The sequence below is a fragment of the Geotrypetes seraphini genome, chromosome 7 (genome assembly GCF_902459505.1).
Source record: "Geotrypetes seraphini chromosome 7, aGeoSer1.1, whole genome shotgun sequence".
Taxonomy (NCBI): domain Eukaryota; kingdom Metazoa; phylum Chordata; class Amphibia; order Gymnophiona; family Dermophiidae; genus Geotrypetes; species Geotrypetes seraphini.
The window spans coordinates 19297588-19320333 of NC_047090.1; the positions used below are offsets into that span (position 1 = coordinate 19297588).

The window sequence follows — 22746 nt, forward strand, 5'->3', positions numbered from 1 at the left end:
ACTGTAAAGCTGTGGCGGCGGCGGCTCCTCACGCATTTCTCTTCCCCCTTCCCTTGTGGAGCAGCAGCGTGTCTGGCCGGCTCAAGTCGATCGATCTGTTCAAAGCCGCGGGTGGCGGCTCCTTGCGCTATCCACTCCTGCATCGGAAGCCTCTCTGACGTCACAACATCAGAGAGGCTTCTGACGCAGGCGCGGATCTCGCGAGGAGCCACCACCTGCAGCTTTGAACGAAACAATTGATTGGGAGCTGGCCAGACACGCTGCTGCTACACAAGGAAGGGAACCGAAGGGGAGGGGAAAGAGAAATGCTCTGCTGCATATGGAAAGGAGGATCCTAGGGAAATGCTGCTGCTGCACAGGGAAAGGGAGAGGGAGGGAAGGGAGAAGAGAAATGCCTCTCTTGCACAGGAAAGGGGGAGGGAAATGCTGCTGCTGCTGCATAGGGAAAGGGGGAGGGAGGGAAGGGGAAGAGAAATGCCTCTTCTGCACAGGAAAGGGGGAAGGGAAATGCTGCTTCTGTTGCTGCTGCACCCAATTGGGGAAAGAGGGGGAAGGAAGGAGAAGGAAGACAAGGGAGAGGAGAGGAACAAGAGATGCCAAGTTCGAGGGAGGGAAGGAAAGGAGATATCAGACCATAGAGCGGGAGGGAGAGATGCCAGGGCATGGGGGGAGGGAAGGAGACGGAAACAAGACCAGGGAAAAGGAAAGAAGGAGGGAGGGAGAAAAGGAAGGAAAGAGATGTTAGACCATGGAAATAGGGATGGAAGAAGAGAGAGATAGAAGGGAAGGGAAGACATGGAAACGTAGATTTTGAAAAGAAAGCAGAAAAATTGAATATTAAGTTAATGCCAAAGATGGATGCAAGGCAGAAAGTGAAGACGGAGAGAAAAACAGTCAAAGGACAAGAAGGCCCTGGAAACATAGTTAAAAGCACAGGAAAATAAAGTCACCAGCTAACAAAGGTAGGGGAAATTATTTTATTTTCAATATAGTGATTGAAATGTGTCAGTTTTGAGAAAGAAAAGATATTAAACTTTAAATGTGAGGGCTGCAGAAAAAATAGAGTACTTGGAGGGCCGCAGAAAAAATAGTTAATGTCTTATTAAAGAAATGACAATTTTGCATAAGGTAAAACTCCTTATAGTTTATATATCTTTCCTTTTAACTGTTAAAGGAAAGTTTTATAAACTATAAAGTGTTTTACCTCATGCAAAATTGTCATTTCTTTAATAAGACATTAACTATTTTTTCTGCGGCCCTCCAAGTACTTACAAATCCAAAATGTGGCCCCGCAAAGGATTTGAGTTTGAGACCACTGCTCTATAGTGATTAACTTATCCTATTGATCACTCTCTCCTCAACAATGAATTTCCTGTCCTATTAATTCTCTTTCTTCCTCCCCTCTTAAAGTCAATCAATTTGTTACCTTTGCTTAATCTTCTGTAAACCGCATAGAACTTCACGGTATTGCAGTATATAAGCTGTTATTATTATTATCATTCTTATTATTATTTTCCCATATAACAGCCTCCGGAAAAGCGTTCCAGATTTCTACCACTCTTTGGGTGAAGAACTTCCTTAAGTTTGTACGGAATCTATTCCCTTTTAACTTTAGAGAGTACCCTCTCATTCTCTCTACCTTGGAGAGGGTGAACAACCTGTCTTTATCTACTAAGTCTATTCCCTTCTTTATCTTGAATGTTTTGATCATTTTCCCTCTCAGTCTCCTCTTTTCAAGGGAGAAGAGGCCCAGTTTCTCTAATCTCTCACTGTATGACAACTCCTCCAGCCCCTTAACCATTTTAGTTGCTCTTCTCTGGACCCTTTCAAGTAATACTATATCCTTCTTCATATACGGCGACCAGTGCTGGATGCAGTATTCCAGGTGGGGGCGTACCATGGCCTGGTATAGCGGCATGATAACCTTCTCCAATCTGTTTGTGATCCCCTTCTTAATCATTCCTAGCATTCTGTTTGCCCTTTATGCCGCCGCCGCACATTGCGCAGACGGCTTCATTGACTTCTCTACCAGTACTCCCAAAGCTCTTTCCTGTGGGGTCTCATCGAGTACTGCACCGGACATCCTGTATTCGTGTATAAGATTTTTGTTACTGACATGCATCACCTTACACTTTCCACATTAATCCTCATTTGCCATATCACAGCCCATTTCTCGAGCGCGTTTATGTCACGTTGCAGGTCTTCACAATCTTCTGTGTCTTCACTACTCTGAATAACTTTGTATCATTTGCAAATTTAATCACCTCACTCGTCGTACCAATTTCCGGGTCATTTTTTCTCCATGCTTTGAGGATATACTAAAGCTTTCAGCTACAACTTTTAGTTCTGTGTATCCCAGTGGATTATCTGGGATACATGTCCAAGTATGTGCAATACATGCACACCTATCTTTCATTCAGCAGAAGCCAGAGCTAAACAGTTGTTTGTCCTGTCAAGCTGCTGGTAGTCCAGTTCTTCAAAAGTCTTTATGACATTTCAGGCTTTAAATTGCTATTGCATGATGCTATAGAACAGTGATGGCGAACCTATGGCACGCGAAGGCCCGCAATAGAGAGCTGCACGGGTCGCGGGGATCCCGTGGGGACGCCTCCGAGGGTTGCGGGGTTCCTGCGGGGCTGGATGTACTAAGTCGCGCGGCTTTTCTCCCTACCTGCTCTGCTTGCAGCACAGATCCGAACGGAAGTCTTCCCGACGTCAGCGCTGACGTCGGTAAACAAAGCCCTCTCTCCCTCCAACGTCTGCGCTGACGTTGGGAAGACTTCCGTTCGGCTCTGTACTGCAGGCAGGGTAGGTAAGGAGGAATAGCCTTGCGGCTCGAGTGGCTTCCAAGGGAGGGGGGCGGTCCGCCCCGCCCCGTGTGCAGCACAGCCGGCCAGGTCCCCTTACGTTTGTGGCGCTAACCCGACCGACCGACAACAGCCCTGGTCCGACAAACCTCCCTGCCCTTAACCGCGAATCTAAATTACCTTCTTACAGCAGCTGTAAGAAGGAAATTTAGATTCGCGGTTAAGGGCAGGGAGGTTTGTCAGACCGGGGCTGTTGTCGGTCTGTCGGTCGCGGAAGCGCCACAAAAGTAAGGGGACCTGGCCGGCTGTGCTGCACCCAGGGCGGGAGAGAAGGAGGGGGGAGAAGGACGCTGAAAGCACTGGGGAAGACAAAGGGGTGAAGAAGGACGCTGAAAGGTCATGGGGAAGATGGGGTGGGGGGGAAGGACACTGAAAGCATTTGTGGAAGACAGAAGGGGGAGAAGGACGCTGACAGGACATGGGGAAGACGGGGGGGGAGAAGGACGCTGAAAGCACTGGGGAAGGCAAAGGGGTGGAGAAGGACGCTGAAAGAACATGGGGAAGATGGGGGGTGGGGTGGAGAAGGACGCTGAAAGGCCATGGGGAAGACGTGGGGTGGGGTGGAGAAGGATGCTGAAAAGCCATGGGGAAGACAGAGGGGGGAGAAGGACACTGACAGGACATGGGGAAGATGGGGGGGGGAGAAGGACGCTGAAAGGAAATGGGGAAGAGAGAGTGGGGAGAAGACACTGGCAGGGAAGAAGACAGAGATGCCAGACTATGGGGGGAGCGGAGGGAAGAAGATGGGTGCCAGACCAATTTGGAAGGGGGAGAAAGGGAGAGGCACAGTAACGGAGCAAATGGAAGATGCAGAAGGAAGAGAGACAGTGGATGGAAGGAACTGAATGAGAACATGAGGAAAGCAGAAACCAGGCAACAAAGGTAGGAAAAGAATTCTATTTCTTTTTTTCTTTTTTTTTGCTTCAGGATAAAGTAGTATATTAGTTGTGTTGATAAAAATTTATAAACAAAAGAGGCTCTGGTAGAAACCCGTTTACAAAGTGTGTATTCTTCCCAATTAATATTTCCAAATTAATAAAGTCTTTTTGCTTATTTGTAAATGGGTTTCTACCAGAGCCTTTACTTCAGTAGCATAATTAAATGAAATAACTATTTCTGAAGTTTATAGGGACGGGCGGGGACGGAGGGGATTCCTCACGGGGACGGGCGGGGACGGAGGACATTCCTCGCGGGGACGGGTGGGGACGGAGGGATTCCTCACGGGGACGGGTGGGGATGGGTGAGACTTTGGCGGGGACGGGTGGGGATGGGTGGGATTTCTGTCCTCGCGCAACTCTCTAGTCCGCAATTAAGATATGCGGCGCGGCGGGAGGCGAGTGTGCCAGTGTCTGCTTTGCAGCTCACCTGGCAACAGGGCCGGACTGGCCATTGGGAGGACCGGGCATTGTCCCGGTAGGCCGCGGCCCATCCTCCTGTGCTGGCTGCAGTCCTGTGAGTGGATGTTTAGCCTGCCTGTCTTCCCCTTAGTATCCTATGAGCCAGGCAGTGTGTGAGGGGGAAGTGGGGGGAGGAAGAGAAGCTTCACACTGAGTCTGTCACAGGAACTCAGTGAGGCTGTAGTGTGACTCCACATGTGACATCTGTAATCAGGAACAGTTCCTAGTGCTCCCATGCTAGACAGGTGAGGATATGGGGGGAAGTTAATGTGTCTAATAATGTGCTCCTCTGTAAAAACCTCTGTATCTTCCATGGGGGACATGCTAAATTCAAGGAAATAAAAAAGCTGCTTATGATGATTGCATAGAGAAGTTCAGTAAGCTGAGAGGAGGGCTGGGCTCTCTGTGAACAACCAACACACTAATCCTCTGCGCTGTACCTTATGGAAAACTCAATAAAGCAAAAAACAGTAAAGTGTATATGTGGCCCTTCACAGTGCTTTTGTAAACATCATAATAAAATAACAAAGGCTCCAATAATGAAAAACAAAAGTCCTTTTCCCATACACTCAGGTTGCACAAGTCCGGTTTTCACCCGGACAGTATATTTTTTGACCAAAACGGATGTCTACAATTAGTAAAATTCCCCAATCACATATTTTTTTATGGGGACGGATTTGTATACAGCACTTCATTAGATTTTTTTTATTATACAAATTTTATCTTTTTGTAGACTTGAAGTCTTGAACAAAGAAAATGAGTACAGCAAAAAAAGCAAAAACAGATAGTGGAAGACCATTCCAAGAGGCCTGGACAGAGACATATGGAGTGATTGAACGCAGTGGGAAAGCATTGTGTATTATGTGTAATGAAAGTGTTGTGTCTCGCACATCAAGTGTCAAACGTCACTTTGAGACCAACCATAACAGTGTTGCTGAACTTGGTTTAGCTCAAAGAAAAGAGTTCCTTGTAGGAAAATTAAAGAAATATCACTCCCAGTCTCTTAGTTTTAGCAACTATCTTTCAAAAACTAATCATCTTACAGTTGCCAGCTTTCAAATTTCACTGTGCATGGCAAAACATGGTAAGCCCCTCTCTGATGGAGATTTTATCAAAAAGGCAATTTTGGCTGGGAGTAATTCACTCTTCCATGATTTCCAAAACAAGGATAAAATTGTGCAGCGCATCTCTGAGATGCCGCTAAGCAGAAATGCTGCAAAAGATAGGGTTCTGCGAATGGCTGCTGATGTTAGTCAACAGCTTACTTGCGACTTACAAAAAGCACCCTTCTACTCCATGTGCTTGGATGAAAGTACAGATATTACTAACCATGCAAGACTAGCGCTCATTTTGCGTTATGCTACTGGTGACATCATGAGAGAAGAGCTGGTAAAACTGCTGTCTTTGCCTGGAAGAACACAAGGGATAGATATCCACAATGCTGTGATGGAGGCTTTTTCATCACTAGACATAAGTCCAGAAAAAGTATTTTCAGTTACTAGCGATGGAGCACCTAGCATGGTGGGGACAACATCAGGATTCATTCATTTCTTTGCTAAGGAAGCAAAACATCCACTGATTCAATTTCACTGCATAATACATCAAGAGGCTCTCTGCACCAAAGAAAGCAGCAAAAAACTTGACGATGTCCTCAAAGATGTAACAAAAATGGTGAACTTCATCATGGCGCGTGCTCTTAATTTTTGACAATTTCAAGCCCTTCTTGATGAGGTTCAGGCACAATATAACACTTTACTGATGTACAATAATGTCCAGTGGCTGAGCAGAGGACGAGTGTTAGAGAGATTTGTGGCCTGCTTGGAAGAAGTTAGGCTATTTATGAACGAAAAGGGGGAAGACTATCCTCAACTCACCAACATGGCCTGGCTTACCAACTTCATGTTCTTTACAGATTTTACTAACCACTTTAATGTACTAAACAAAAAATTACAAGGCATGGGAAAAACAGCAGAAAGCATGTTTAGTGACATCAAAGCTTTTGAGAGAAAATTGCATGTTTTTGAAAAAGACCTTGAGAGTGGACAGCTAAAATATTTTCCCAACCTAAAAATACATTTGGATAATTCTACAACATTTGTGGACAGTCATAAAAAACACCAGGAAATCCACAAAGCATATTCCACCATTGTAGCCGAAGCAAAGGAGAATTTTAGTAAAAGATTTTCTCAGTTCCGTAAGATGGAGACAACCCTTTCATTTATAACTTCCCCAGAAAAGTCCACATTTGAAGATCTTGATCTTTCCTGCTTACAGTGGTTGGATATTCAAAATTTGGAAATGGAGCCACTGGAATTTCAAGAAAGCTCTATCTGGAAAAGTAAATTCAATGACCTGTGTGCGGCTCTTGAACGTATTGAGTGTGAAAGGGTGACAAATGAAATCACTGCTAGCAGTTCTGAAAATGAAATCCTAAAAGCGTGGAATTCTCTGCCAGACAATTTTAAGTCCATGAAAGCACTTGGGATTGCTCTTCTTACTTTGTTTGGGTCATCCTATGCTTGTGAGCAGCTGTTTTCGGCTTTGAATCATATAAAATCTGATGCTAGAAACAGATTAACGGATGACATGAGTGCTGCATGTGTTGCTCTGAAATTAACGCACTATGAGCCAAGGATTGACAAGTTATCAGCATGCATGAAACAACAAAAATCACATTAATTTTTTTCAGAGCATGCCCAATGCATATGTTTACATGAAGCAGTGTTTTCAGTTTGCAGTTAAGACACTTTCTAAGTTATTTAAATATTATTTAAAGATGTTATTTAAAAAAGGGACTTTACATGGCCCTGTTGTTTTCCAATCTGGAATTTCCAATAAAAACGGTTGGTTTAATTGAAAGCTCTTTTGTTTCCTTTACATCATATTATTAGAAATGTAATGATTTAACTATTTTCTAATTTGTTTGTAAATTTTACAAAAAAACATGTATAGACTCTTTGGGAATGCACACCGAGTCTTGACACAGTTAACAGTTTTAAGAAGTTTATCTTTTTTTTTTACTCAGGATACATTTGACATGTTATGTGAATAAATACATTTAAAATATATTGTGTAACTGAATCAAATTCTTCCTAAATTCATTAAATTGAATGAAATCATTAAAACATTATAAATTGCCAATAAATTGAAATGAAAACCAAAGGATTGTGAATCAAATTGATTCTCTGACAATACAAAGATTCCAACCTTTAAAAATGATGTTACATAGTTCAGGCAACTTTATAAAGAGTTTTTGGATACTAAAATCTTGTTATTAAGGTTTAATTGACGTGCTGGCACTTTGAGGAAATTCTTTGGTTTTGTGCGGCAGTTTGGGCACTCGGGCTCAAAAAGGTTAGCCATCGCTGCTATAGAATATGAAATGGGATAAGGAGGCTTAAATGCCTCTTTGAAATTAAAAGTCCTCTAGAAAATGTGATTGACTAGCCATCAGGTTAGATATTTCCCAAAGAGTGCTGCATACTGTAGAATCTAATTGCATCCTTATTAATTTTTTCTTTTTCTTCGTGTACTTCTCTCTTTCAGATGATGATTAGTTCTATTTATAGGGGCAATGTTCCTTAATATTCCAAACAGCACACCTCTTGCCAATCAAATTAGCACCATCTGCATTCTTGATTGCCAATTAAGAACACTGTAAAACATGGTTAATTAAAATAAGTATATATAGGTCTTCACTTCCTTGTTATTTTCCCCTATAACTGAAGCAGGTCTCTCCTCATCCTTTTCTTATGTGATCCAGATGTAACTACTGTAAAGAAACTTAAAATTGGAGGTTAACTTACCACTCACTGCTCATTTCTGTAGATTGATAGAAGTATACAGATTTGTACAGATACACGGATGTTTGCTCTATGGAAAATACAATCTGGTCAAGACAAAACATATATCAATTCTGACTTCGGAGAGGAAGTTCCGGGCCAGCCAGGCAGTGATTGGCTGGCCCGGAACTTCCTCTCCATCGTCAGAATTGACATCGGGAAGGTTTGTGGGCCGGCAACTGGACCTTCCTTCTCTTTAGTTGCGCCGGGCAGCAGTCGGCGGTAGACCGGAGTGGGGGTGTTTGAAGCGGCGGTAGGCAGCAGCAGCGGGGGCCAGTCCGAGGGGGCAGGCTTCGGCTTCACCATTGGAGGGAAGGGAAGTGATCGCCTGTCCCGTTGTCCCCACGCACAGCTTCGTGACGCTGTCCCTGAAAACGGGACATTTCGGCGTCCCAAAGCTGTGTGTGGGGACAATGGGACAGGGGTCTAAAAAGGGGTCAGTCCCGTTCAAAACAGGTCATATAGTCACCTTATCTTTACGGGGAAGGGAAGCAGGTTGGTCACCCCTGTTCTAGCTAGCTGAGCCACACTCAAGTGTCTAAAGAGCTGCATGCGGTTCGCGAGCCACGGTTTGCCGACCACTGTTCTAGGCATTTGATGCTTCATTGTGGCAAGCATGCAGTTGGGGATTGATGATGGAGCAGAAGGGTACAAGTCAAGAGTGACTTGACCAACTAATAGAATTTACAAGGAAGAGTGTAAGGGAATAGAAGTAATGAAGAGCTACAGTTGATTGTATATGTATGCGAGAAAGAGAAGTTTGAATAATTACTACTACTACTTATTATGAAAGTGATATCAGACATACAAGACCAAGAAGAGGTATGTATCTAGGAGAATATATTTCAAAAAAGAGGTATGCTTACAGATAGGCAAGAGCTGTAGCTTTATGCAATGACTCAGGAAGTGTGTTCAGGAAAACATGCAAAAAGATTGAAAGAACAGTCAAAAGTTAGCAGTGAAGAAGGGCACCAACAGGTGACTTGTATGGTAAACAGCATTCATGGGGAATGGTATAGGAAAAGAGTGAATGCATATATAAGCAAAAAATAGAAATTTGAACAGCAAATAGAGAACTAATATAATACCTTGATGAACTGGATTATTTGGTCTTAATGATATAGGCAAGAAGATAAGTCATGCAGCTGCATTTTGAATAGACTGTAGTAGAGAGAGATATCTTATGGAAGATCTGTAAGGAATAAGTTGCAGTGGTATAAGTTAGATGTGATAAGTGGAAGAGCATTTAGTAAAATGTTCAGAAAGAAAGGGCTGGATTGTACAAGAGTGTTTTCATGAGTAGTGTTCTTTGGAAGGCCCAAGATCTAGTGGAGGCCCCAATTGATCCTAATTGTAGCTCCCTTTCTCATAAGAACATAAAAATAGAGTTTAGTTTATTTTAATAGCCTTACTGGGTCAGACCAATGGTCCATCAAGCCTGTTCTCACAGTGGCCAATCCAGGTCACTAGTACCTGGCCCAAACCCAAGGAGTAGCAATATTCCATGTTACCAATACAGGGAAAGCAGTGACTTCCCCTATGTATTTCTCAATAACAGACTATGGACTTTTCCTCCAGGAACTTGTCCAAACCTTTCTTAAAACCTATCCACTCTTACCACATCCTCTGGTAACGCATTCCAGAGCTTAACTATTATTCTCAGAGTGAAAAAAAATTCCTCCTATTGGTTTTAAAAGTATTTCCCTGTAATTTCATTGAGTGTCCCCTAGTCTATGTAATATTTTGACCGAGTGAAAAATCGATCCACTTGTACCCATTCTATTCCACTCAGGATTTTGTAGACTTCAATCATATCTCCCTTCAGCTGTCTTTTTTCCAAGCTGAAGAGCCCTAACTGTTTTAGCCTTTCCTCATACGAGAGGAGCTCCATTCTCTTTACCATCTTGGTCGCTCTTCTTTGAACCTTTTCTAGCGCCACTATATCTTTCTTGAGATAAGGAGACCAGAATTGAACGCAATACTCCAGATGAGGTCGCACCATGGAGCAATACAGGGGCATTATAACATTTATAGACTTGTTAACTTTCCGTTTTTTAATAATGCCTAGCATCCTGCTTGCTTTTTTGGCTGCTGCCGCACATTGGGCGAAAGGTTTCATCATATTGTCTACGATGACACCCAGCTCCTTTTCTTGGGAGCCAATCCCCAAGGAGCACCCTAGCATCCGGTAATTGTGATTCAGGTTATTCTTCCTAATGTGCATCACTTTATATTTGTCCACATTAAATTTCATCTGCTACTTGGATGCCCAATCTTCCAATTTCCTAAGGTCCACCTGCAATTTTTCACAATCCACATGTATTTTAACAACTTTAAACAGTTTAGTGTCATCTGAAAATTTAATCACCTCACTCGTCATTCCACTTTCCAGATCATTTATAAATAAGTTAAATAGCACTGGTCCTAGTACAGACTCCTGCGGCACTCCACTGTTTACTCTCCTCCATTGAGAAAAATGACCATTTAAATCTACCCTCTGTTTTCTATCCGATAACTAATTCCTAATCCACAACTGAACTTTGCCACCTATCCCGTGACACTTTAATTTTCTCAGGAGCCTCTCGTGAGAAACTTTATCAAAAACTTTCTGAAAATCTAGATACATTATATCAATTGGCTCACCTTTATCCACGTTTATTCACATCTTCAAAGTAGTAAAACAAATTGGTGAGGCAAGATCTCCCTCGGCTGAACCCATGCTGACTCAGTCTGATTAAATCATGTTTATCTATGTGTTCCACAATTTTATTTTTTATAATTGTTGCTACCATTTTGACCGGCACTGAAGTGAGGCTTACCGGTCTGTAATTTCCCAGATCTCCCCTGGAGCCCTTTCTAAAAATTGGCGTAACACTGGCCACCCTCCAATCTTCAGGTACTACAGATGATTTTAGCGACAGGTTACAGATCACTAACAGCAGGTTAACAATTTCATGTTTGAGTTCTTTTAGTACCCTGGGATATATGCCATCCGGTCCTGGCGATTTATCACTTTTTAACTTGTCGATTTGGCTTAGTACATCTTCCAGATTCACCGAGATTTCTTTCAGTTCATCCGCATCATCACCCTTGAAAATGATTTCTGGTTCAGGTAGATCTCTTACATCTTCTTCCGTAAAGATCGAAGCAAATAATTCATTCAGTCTTTCCACTATGGCCTTATCCTCCCTGAGTGCCCCTTTTGCTCCTTGATCATCCAATGGTCCCACAGGTTTTCTGGTTTTGATGTACTTAAAAAGCACAGTTACTTACCGTAACAGTTGTTGTCATCCAGGGACAGCAAGCAGATATTCTCCACATGTGGTGACGTCATCCACGGAGCCCCGAAGCGGACAGCCTCGCAAGCAGACTTGCTTGAAGAACTTTCAGAATGTTTGCGAGTGCTGCACTGCGCATGAGCAAGTGCCTTTCCTCTGAGGTACCTCAGTTCAGATAGCTAGCTAAGAAGCCATCCAGGGGAGTGTTGGCAAATTAGGAGAATAAATGTAAAACTGCTGGCCAAAATGGCCATCCCGTCTGGAGAAAGCATTCAGACAATAATGAGAGGTGAATGTATGAACTGAGGATCAAGTGGCAGCCTTGTAGATTTTCTCAATAGGAGTCGATCTGAGGAAAGCTAGATGCCGCCATACCTCTAATTCTATGGCCCATGACTCAACCCTGCAGAGGGAGACCAACCTGAGCATAGCAGAAAGAGATGCAAGCAGCCATCCAGCTGGAGATGGTTCGCTTGGAAACGGGAAGCTCCAACTTATTTGGATAGGAGATAAAAAGTTGAGGAGCAGTTCTGTGAGGTTGAGTGCGTTGCAAGTAGAAAGCCAAAGCATGTTTACAGTCCAGACTATGAAGAGCTGTTTCTCCAGGATGAGAATGAGGCTATGAATAAAATACTGGAAGTACAATGGATTGATTGAGATGAAATTCTGAAACCACTTTAGGTAAGAATTTAGGATGAGTACGGAGGACCACCTTGTCATGATGGAATACTGTGAAAGGTGGATCTGCTACTGTAGCTCACTGACCCATCTAGCAGAGGTGAGCGCAATGAGAAAAAAACACTTTCCAAGTGAGATATTTTAGATGAGCCGAAGCCATTGGTTTAAAAGGAGGCTTCATCAATTGGGCAAGAACAACATTGAGATCCCAAACCACTGGAAGAGGTTTGAGAGGTGGTTTGACATTGAAAATTCATTTCATAAACCTGGAAACCACAGGATGAGCAGACAGGGGTTTCCCTATTTTTGTAATCCGCTTAGAACCGCGAGGCACAAGCGGAATAGAAATCACTAATGTAATGTAATTCTGAGTTCGATGTTACAATATGTTGTTCTTGGTTTTTAGTTTACACATTATTTATTCTTTTCTATGATATGTTCTTATCGCAATTTTACTCAAAAGTATAAATAGGTATCCATATTCAAGTTTCATCACGGTGCTCAGGTTTTGGCTCCAGTATTTATCACTTCCATCCATCAGGTCTGGCTATCCGTTACCGTCTCATATTTTAAAGACTCACTCGTTTTAATTAGCGGTGATCCACACGTCTCTTCGTAATGGACATGTCCGATTTTAGCATTTGGATCTTAGTACTATGGGTTTGGTCTTTTCTGGTTTCCTTTCTATAGTCTGCTTTTCGTCTGGAGTCTTTTGAATTTAGAATTACATTTTATGACATATTTTTGTGGTTATAATTGTATGACATGTCTAAATCGATCAAGTTATCCATTCTTTCTATTATTTTTTGTCCCCTCATACAGTGGCAGACCGCCCCCGGTGCCAGCCCTAGGGGTTACATAGACGGCTGGATCCAGAACCTTCCAAGCTGCTCTAAATGGCACCTGCACCTCATCACGGCTGCCGTACTTATTCTGAAGCAGAGTCGGCAGCCGCACTGAAGTGCAGGAAGGTCCCGCGATGACTGCATTTTCCGCCTCTGCCTCCGGAAGACGTGACGTCAGAAGGGATGGACCGGCAGCTGCAGTCATTGCGGAACCTTGCCACAACTCCCTGTGTCTGCCGGCCCACCCCATGTGCAATTTCATCTCTGATTGAAATAGTAGAATACGCATGTGTTTCAGAAATGAAGGACCAGGGAAGAAATGAATTTCTTTAGAATGGCATGGTGTTTTCATAGAGGGCACTGATTAACCCTCATGTGTTATTTCCCACAGATACAATGCCCCAGAAGAACATACTCCCAGTGCAGGCATATTCTGTTCCTCTCATCCAACCAGACCTGAGGAGAGAGGAAGCCATTCATCAAATTGCAGATGCCCTTCAATATTTACAGCAAGTTTCCTCTGATATCTTCAACAGGTAGAGTACTATTTGAATCACATGTGTGTAAGGCTAGGGAGCTTGAAATCGAATGCAACTTTTGAGCTAAGTCTTCTGCTGGCTATTAAAATGCCTCTGGAAAGGGGAATGCTCTGGATGAGTCTGCAGTGTTTGGAATAAGCCTATTCTAGTGCTATAGGTGAGACATTCTAGACATGTGAGTTATCTGCTTTCTTTGGTTTTTATTACTTTTGGGTCTTTTTATTCTATTTTCAGGAGGCTTTGGTGCCATAGGACCTCATATTTGAGGCCACTCTGTCTGGGAGAGAATGCAGACACCATGAGGGCGGACTGCAGCTCGCAGGCAACCCCCGTGTGTACCGGATGAGCCAGCCTGCTTTGTGTTAACTTCAAGGTTTGGGGGTCTGTTCCCCTGGAAGTCTGCTTGCCTTCTGATTTATTAGAGGCTTGAGCTCAGGCCATGGCCCTGTGCAAATCCCTTTGGGTTTCAGGGAAACGGCTGCATTTTATTCTTGTCTTGTCACACTGCAAAGATTTGTTGGGGTTGAGCCTTCATTCTATTCCGGTCCGACTGGCAGCCCAAAGATTTCCAGTTCTGGACTATTCCACAAGGATTTGAGGCAAAATATTTTTTCCACATCAGGCTGAAGCAAACCTGACACAGACATAAACATCACTCTGCCGAGACAATATTGGCATCTTTACTAAATGACTGCTACTCAGATACTGATTGAGAAAACATTGTTTTGCTTACATCTTTAGACTTCTCTGCAGCATTTGATCTTGTGAGTCATTTTTTTTTCTTTTAAATTTGTAGAAATGTTTATTGAAACTCATTCAGTACAACAGTTCAGAAAGAACAAACAAAAGCGAACTAGAAAGCATATAACAGTAGCAAAACATCAGCTCCAGTCTCCCCTGGTTAAACAAGACCCCCAACAATATCCCATGCAATACTTCTAAACTTTTTTGAGTATTAAACCCCACCCGGAACATCCCTTCCCCCTTCAGCTACACACTATTAATTGTAGGTGGTGTACAGCATCAAGAACTCTGTTCCAATAGAAATGGGGTTCCTGTCAAGAGAGCCCCAAGGCAACTGTCATCCACTTGGGCAACAATGATCTTGGCCTTTAGTTCAGTATTCAACTTCTTGAATATGTTTGTATGACAATGGATGTCTTCTAGTGCTAGTCTGCTGAAATTAGCCAGTCATCCAAATTTGGTAAGGACAATTAAGATTTGGATCCTTTAATGCTGAAATTTCTCTCACAAGTAGGTTTATGTTTGTTGCAATCTCAGTTAAATCAAATGTTCTCTTATGGGAAGTTTCTTTTTAATATTAGTACAGTTTCTCTTCCTCTGGTCACGATACATGGGCTTGTCATACCTCAAGGGCTTACACTACTATTACTACTTATCACTTATATAATGCTGAAAGGTGTATGCAGCGCAGTACATTTTCATCTGAGAAGCTGAAAGCTATGCCGTCGGTAGTTTCACAAGGCAGACAGGTTTCAGCAGCAGTGTTAGCCTAACAATATACACCCATCAAGGTAGCAAATAAGACAGTGTTGGAGGTGGAGGATTGCGTTTGATGTGACAACGGCGACAACATCGAATTTATACTGTGAAGAAAGGCCTGGCAATCTACTTCTGTATTCTGCCACAACAACTTGATGATGATGAGACAAAGAATTGACATATAGTGCTGGAAGATGGTCCCCTAGGTCAGAAGGCTCTCACTATGCTACTAGGGAAGAGCTGATCATCACCCAAAGTATGTCCAGTGTTTGTGAAGCTGACTGATCAAAGCCGCCAGGACATCCTGATGCTGATGTTGCTGGACAGAAAATGGAGATCAGAAGCTGTAAAGATATTCTCAACATAGGATCATGGAACATACAAAGCATGAATCAAGGAAAACTGAAAATTGTTGAAGATCAAATAGAAAAAAACAAAATTGATTCAGTAGGGATCAGTGAGCTCAAATGTACAGGACAGGGCCATTTTCAATCAAAAGAGCATTGGATATGCTACTCTGATCATTATGGGAGGACTTCAATGCAAAGGTAGGAAGTACATCTGAAGATGCATTGGTTGGAAAGCAAGGCATAGGAGAAAGAAATGAAGCTGGTGATAACTTAGTAAATTTTTGCAAAACAAACCAACTGTCAATCATACAAACCAACTGTCAATCATGAATACACATTTCCAATACCAAAAACTTTGCCAGTACACATGGACCTCTCCAAATGGCATGTATCAAAATCTGCAAAGGACAGAGATGGAAATCTGCAGTTTTGACTGCCAGGACTAAACCAGGAGCTAATTGCAGAAATGACCATGAGCTTTTGACATGTAAGGTCAAGGTGAAGTGTTGCAAGAAGATCATTAGAAACCTCCCAAAATTTGACAATGAAACATCAGACTATTTATTGGATAAAGCTAACCAACAGGTTTGCCTTGTTTGATACAGGAGATAGACAGCCCAAAAAGTAATGAAATGACATCAAAACTCTTAAGTGATAAAACTAAAAAAATACTCCAGAAGAAAAAGAAAGCCAAGAAATCACCTCAGATCTCAGAAGAAACCAGGAAAGTAGCAGAAGAAAGAAAACAAGCAAAACTATCCGGTGATAAGAGAAAAAATATCCCAGTGTTTCAATGTCAAGTTCGGCAAGACAAAGAACGATAACTCAAGGATATTTGTCAGAAAATGGAATCGGAACATGTAAATGAAAAAACAGTTTAGTGTATCAGGAGATTAAGAGATTGCGGCAGAAATTCCAACCTTGACTGGGAATGCTTAAAGATGCCAATTGAATGATATTGAATGATCCAGAAAGCATGAAAAAGTGATGGAAAGAATATACAGAAAATTGATACAAACAAGGCAATGAGGATAACATTGGGGAAATTGAACTGGAAACTGAAGCCGAAGAAGAACCAGATATTTTAAAAGAAGTCATAGCAGCAATTAAAGCTTTATCAAAAAACAAGTCAACTGGTATTGACGATATTCCAAGTGAATTAATAAAAGGCACTATCATGGCTCTCACTCGACTGTGTCAACAGATTTGGAAAGAAAAAACATGGTCAACTGATTGGAGGTGATCACTGTTCATACCTATACCGAAGAAAGGTGATGTCAAGGACTGTAACATCTACAGAGCAATTGGTCAGGGTAGTTCACTTGAGGAAGATTTGGGCTGCAGGTGCACCTGAACTTGGACAATTGGCTGATCAGAGTCCCCTTGTTGGCCGAGGCTCTGTATAAGGTAGATCAGGTGATCCAGGCCCTGGAAGGCCTGGGTTGCATTGTGCTTTACAGGAAAAGAAATTTGACCTTGATGCAGTCCCTAGAATATTTAGAGGTCTTGATTGACACAGCATCTAGCCGAGTTTATCTTCCAGAAGCATGTAGACAGAAGCTGTTCTCTCAGATTCTTGCCTTCTGGGCAGTGCAGCTCCATCTGCATGGCACTATCTTCAGGTCCTGAGGTCCATGGCAGCCTCCATAGATGTGGTCCCTTGGGCAAGGGCACTTATGTGTCTTCTGCAGCACAGTTTGCTCTCACACTGGTCTCTGCAGATGGAAGCATTGCAGGCAGCTTTTCCTTGGATTTTGGAAGCCCGAGCCAGCATAAATTGTTGGTTCCTTCTGCAGTCCCTCTCCAGGGACATGCTCGGTAGATTCATTCTTGCGTGGTTGTGACAACAGATGCCGTAGCAACCATTGTCCCATTCAGGGGTCTTGGATGCCCTCTCAAAGAAAATGGTCAATCAAACGCTTAGAACTGTGGGCTATTCGGTTGGCTCTGGTGAAATTGCAAACATTTCTGGAAGGTCCAGCAGTCTGAATCTTCTATGGCAGTGCGACAGCGGTGGCCTTTGTCAATTGCCAGTATAGTGCACCCGTCATTTAGGCTTTGGCAGGACACAGCTGATGCCACTACTTCAAGGCTCATGTGTTTCCCTAAGAGGGAGGAAGACCCTGCTTGGGTTAATTTTCTAGAGTTCTTTAGCATAACAAATAGAATGTCACAGTAAGTATTTATCCCCAAAACAAAAGGGTGTTTATTCACCACTGTAGTCAAAAAGGATATAATCAAAACAGTTTTATAGCATACAGTTCAAAATTGCCTTTGCAACACAGTCCCAGCACCCTGACAAGATAGGGCCTTAAGGCTAGTCTCTCAATGCTGCTTAAAGGTTCAAACTATTGGTGCAGAAAGGCCTCCTTATAGCAAGCTCCTCAAAACAAAATTCAAAATCTTGCTCCTGTTAGAAGACAGCATTAAACATTACAGAAAAAGAAATTCAGGGCTTTAGCATTCCCAAACATATTTCTCTTAGGATTTTCCAAAAGATAAACACAGCTGACCCTCAGCTTCTGTGAGCTGGTGGAGGGAGAATTAGCGAATCCACCTTAAGTTAGCAGTTCACAAATGCTCACCACATTCCCACACCTAAGATGACTTGTGAATTCTCCCCAAATTCTCTATTGCCTCCTGAGTGTATCTAAAGAAAGAGGAAAATGCAAAAACTTTCACACAGTTAAATAACCAGTCATTTACTTGCCCTTGTTCAGTCCTTCCCTCTGTCAGATTCATGGAAGACTTGCAAGCTCTACTTCTACTGCCACTGCACACAAGAAAAATAATCTTCAAAAAGGAAGAAAAACAAAACTTTCACAGCAAACACGCTTTAGTCCTTCTGAAACATACTCAGCTAGTTAGTTTCACTAGCTCACGCAATTCTCACAGTCCTTGTATCAAAAATTCAGCTCTAAAATCCCCTCAGCAGTGCCTCAACACAGCAATAAAAATACAACAAAACCTTTTTTTTAATGTAAATTTTTATTTTTCAAAATAAATATACAAAGTATACAAATTATTATATTTATGCAAATATACATGTATACAAATATACAAAAGATAATTTAAACATGAAATAGACTAGTTGTACGTATCCCAGTTAATAAGCGGGAAGATAAGTCAATACAACCAGTGTCTCATGTCAACCAAATCTAGCAGGGCCAGTATATTTAATTTTAGCTGAGAGTATATGTGAAAAGAATAGAAGAGTGTTCCCAATGAGCATCATACTGAGCATCCCAAGCGACTTAATTAACTGACAAGAAGTGATTCTAAATATATTTTATAAATATTACATTGGTATTACATTGAGATAATTTTATGTCAACTGTCCAAGTCGCAATAAAGTTGAACAGGTCTCCATACTTTGAGAAAAGAACTAATAGAATGATGTTTTTCAGCTATTACACTTTCAAATTTGTTGGTTATGCATACAGTGTTCCACCATGCAATGTATTCTACCTTAGATAAGTTCTTCCAACAGTGTAAGATGTTTTTAATAGCCAAGAATAATAAGATGTTAAGTAAATGAGCATTGGGTTCGGGCATAGAATATGTGAGACCATGTTGTCCAAGAATAATAATTTTAAGATTGTCACAAGCCCAGCACCGCAGCTAGCCTTGTTCTGGGTAAAAGATAAGAAAACTTAACTTCGAAGCTGAAGAGAGCTGACCAGTGTAGCCGCTCTCCTACTAGTAGGCAACATGACCCTGTTCCTAGTGAGAGTGCCCTAGAGCAGGAGCCCTGGGAAGAGAGGGAACAGTATGAAAGCACTCGCTCCTCTAAGCCTAGAGTAGCTCCTAGCAAAGCAAACCTAGAAGTCAGGCTCTTAGACCTTTAAGCACACACCTGCTGAAGTTAATTGAGCAGCAGGAGAAAGCTAAGCAAAAGCCTGCCCATCCCCCACTCAGGTTAGGGCGTGGCTTTCTGAGAGTAAGACAAACTGAGCAGAACAAGCTTAGGACAGGCAGTCCTGATCCAGCAGTGGAAGGAGACACATGGGAAGGTGCTCCTGAGTTCAGCCAAGGAAATGAAATTGAGATGAGAGACTTGGAATATTCTCCACTGGCAAGCCAGCCAGACTGCTCACAGCCAGAGGAAGCCATTGACATTACCTTGGAACCGGAGGAAGTCTGCATGGAGGAAAGTTGATTTTTTTGTCTTTTACCTCTTTGAACTGCATTATATTGAATGAGTGTAGGGACTGGTGCTGGCTGTGTTTGTGTGTGTGAGATTTGCTAACCTCACCACTAAGAAATTCTACCTTGTTGAAAAGGATTGTGAACTGTGTTTTTTTTTTCTCTCCGCTGTGAAGAATTTGGCCACTGATTGTTTCAGTGGGAGTTGTGGGGCTGAATCCACAGAAGATCCTTTGGGTTGGGATTGTGGGGCCATTGCTGGCAAGTTTTGTTAGTGGATTCAACAACTCCCCTTTCCCACCAGCTTGCTCGAGTTGGTAGGGGAAAGCCTGTTTAAATCCAGGCAGGCACAGTGTGATTACCAGGACAAATTGACTTTTAAAACCAACACAAACTCACCAATTATTGTTTTCTATTTATGTGAAAGAAGCTGGTGAGAAGATTGATAATACTAACACTGAGGAAAGGGTGGAACTGGATTGGCGCTAACTTTGCAGCCAAGTTAAATGAACTGTTTGGGTTTGTTTTACTTTTTGGTTTTGACTTTTGGACATTGGCTACAGTGATGAACACCACTTCATTGCTGAATAAAGCCTTATTCTTTTTGAAGAACTGTGCTGTTCTGACTTTGTTTCCTGACATTATTACAACCAGCAGGGCTTTCACCCTTTGAAGGCATGCCCAAGTTTGTGTTTTGCGCACTACCCGGTATCCATTCCAGAATCCAGTACTGGGAGTGTGACAAGATGTAAAGATTCATTAATATTTAGAATGGTGGATATGTGAAGGAATGCCATTCTAAAACAGGGCGAGATCAGCACACTGATTTCCTATGGCCCTGTGAAAGAATGCAGATTCCTTCGCTCTCTTCCCCCTTACCTGGCACAAATTAACCCTTATCTTAATTTGATTAGTCCTTAGTTGGAAAGGACATCAGACAAGCATTGCATACGTGCAGAGAATCAGGTTTTGTCTAAGTGTTAATCAGGATATGCCTACGTGCAGAATTGAGGGTGACACGATGTAAAAGCATGTACCTTTGTCTCAACCAATCATTAGAGATGTACCTAGAGGAGCTATTATGATGTCATTAGCCTAGAAGCATAATAAAAGAGTCTAGGAGCTAGCCACTGGCAATGCCTCCTTCCCGACTCATAGCCTGTGTGTGTGTATGGTGCTCCAGACTTTATCCCAATACAATTTAATATGTGAGCATTGGTATAACATGTGCGGCAGTGTAACTTCAAATTTTCCACAGGACCAGCATAGATTGGAGCCTTCTTTGGAAAATTTAGCGAGTTTATGTGGCGTCCAGTGGGATTGATGTAATAGAAAGTTTATTGATTGAAGGACTGGAGCCGATCTAATAGATTTGAATACTCTGGTCCACACTTTCTGCCAAAGCTCATCAACAGTGGAAATGTCTAAATCCGGATGCCATGCACTCATCATTAGTGATATAGACACAGGTGAAGTTTGTCTCAATAAAGTGTACCATTTAGAGGCAACACCTTTAAGAAGAGCTATAGTAATAATATTTTGAAGGAGATCAGGTATTGGTTTCAATTTTAGAAGTTCTGGAATTGAAGCACACACAACGAGTTTTAATTGAAGCCAATTAATATATTGATTGGCTGGTAGATTAAATTTATCACGCACTTCTTCAAAAGCCAAACATCTATTATTACACAAAAGATTTTGCAGTGTCCAGATATCATATTTTTGCCAAATAGGCCAATTCAAGGCGATGTTATTGATTTTAAAAGCATCATTGTTCCATAATGAAATCAATGTGGTGTCCTTTCATTTGATTTTCATAATGCTATCAAAATGTAAAAGAATGGAAAATACAATTATATTTTTTCAGAGAGGAAGGATATTGACAGGATGCAAACAAGATTGTTGGTACCATATAAGATTTTTTCCAGAGACAGCCAAGGGGAGGGGGGGGGGGCAGATGTAGTTTTATTAAGAAGCCATAATGAGCCCTGACGCATTATGAAGGCTTGATGATATTTTAAAAAGTCTGGAAAGTTGACTCCACCGTTCGATTTATCATTTTTAAGTTTGTGTAATGCTATCCGTGGTTGGCTATTTTTCCACAAGAATTTGCTCAACATTTTTTCAATAACACAGTAGACATTCTTGTGTAATAAGAACACCTTTTTAAACCAAAAAGAATGAACTCACTTCCATTGGCTCCCAGTCCTGCTACTCAGGAGTGCTCATAATCTCCATTGGCTCAGTAAAATTCTCTTATTCTGTCAGCTCAGACTCCTCAGGTTCCAACATGACAACGTCCTCTGGCTGTGCTGTATCAGGAGCTTTCCCAAGAAATTATGTACACTCAGCCTGCTCACTCTCTGTCTGAAGCTCTCAGTCTTGAATCTGCCTGCATGTGCAGGTGCCCCACGCAGCTCTTTGTGGGGAGGGCTGCAGCTCTGCTGAGCTCTTCCCCTGCTTAGCCAGCTATCTCAAGATGGAATTTAAAGGAGACAGTCAACTGGGCCAAAGACAAAACCAAACCAAAACTCCAGCAGATAAAGAACCTGAATGGTTCATCTAGTCTGCCCAAATAGGTACACTCATTATAAATTCATGATTAAATTAAATTGTCTTTTTTTCTTTGATATATATCTGGGCCATAGACTGTAGAAATCTGCCTTAGGTTCCAACTACCAGAATTTCCATCGAAGCTCACTCCAGCCTATCTAAACCAACCTAAATTAATGAAGTTCCCATTGAAGCCCTCCCCATCCCATCCCAAAATGAATAGCCATATAAGGGACACAGACCATGCAGGTCTGGCCTTAGTTCTTCAATTTATACCCTTCATTTTCTGATAGAGAACTTCTGTATTCGTCCCACACTTTTTTGAATTTCGTCACCGTTTTGCTCACCACCACCTCTCTTGGGAGGGCATTCCCGGCATCTACCATCTTCTCTGTGAAAAATAATTTCCTTTTTTTTTAGTTCAATCTTTATGAGAAAAAATGACATCACCAATGAAGATGGTGGCCTAGAGTGAAGGCTCCGTCTTCAGCAACCTCAAAATTCAAATTGGTGCATTCTGGCAGCTGTGTGGATGTCTTCTTTTGTTGAAAACTAAGGAGGCAGCGTTCCCCACACTTTGTGTCAACTTGTCAGGAGCGCGAACAGCAGCTGAACCTCAGATTTAGATGTGCTGGCGGAGGACGGCTGTGCGGCGGTTTTAGCCGTTGATGCGATCTGGTAGGAGCCAATCCTTTGGTTTGGATGCATTTAAACAAAATTACACCTGATGACTTTTTGTCAGCCTTTG

At 42.2% G+C, this 22746-nt stretch overlaps 1 protein-coding gene across 1 annotated transcript in view; it reads left to right on the forward strand.

Annotated features, from left to right (window-relative positions):
• WASHC1 (WASH complex subunit 1) overlaps positions 1-22746 on the forward strand; it is a 113304-nt gene that overhangs the window by 17822 nt on the left and 72736 nt on the right. Inside the window, exon 2 of the mRNA XM_033953077.1 lies at positions 13299-13443. Coding sequence (XP_033808968.1) covers positions 13304-13443 — 140 coding nt within the window. The 5' untranslated portion in view covers positions 13299-13303. The remainder of the gene's footprint in view (positions 1-13298; positions 13444-22746) is intronic.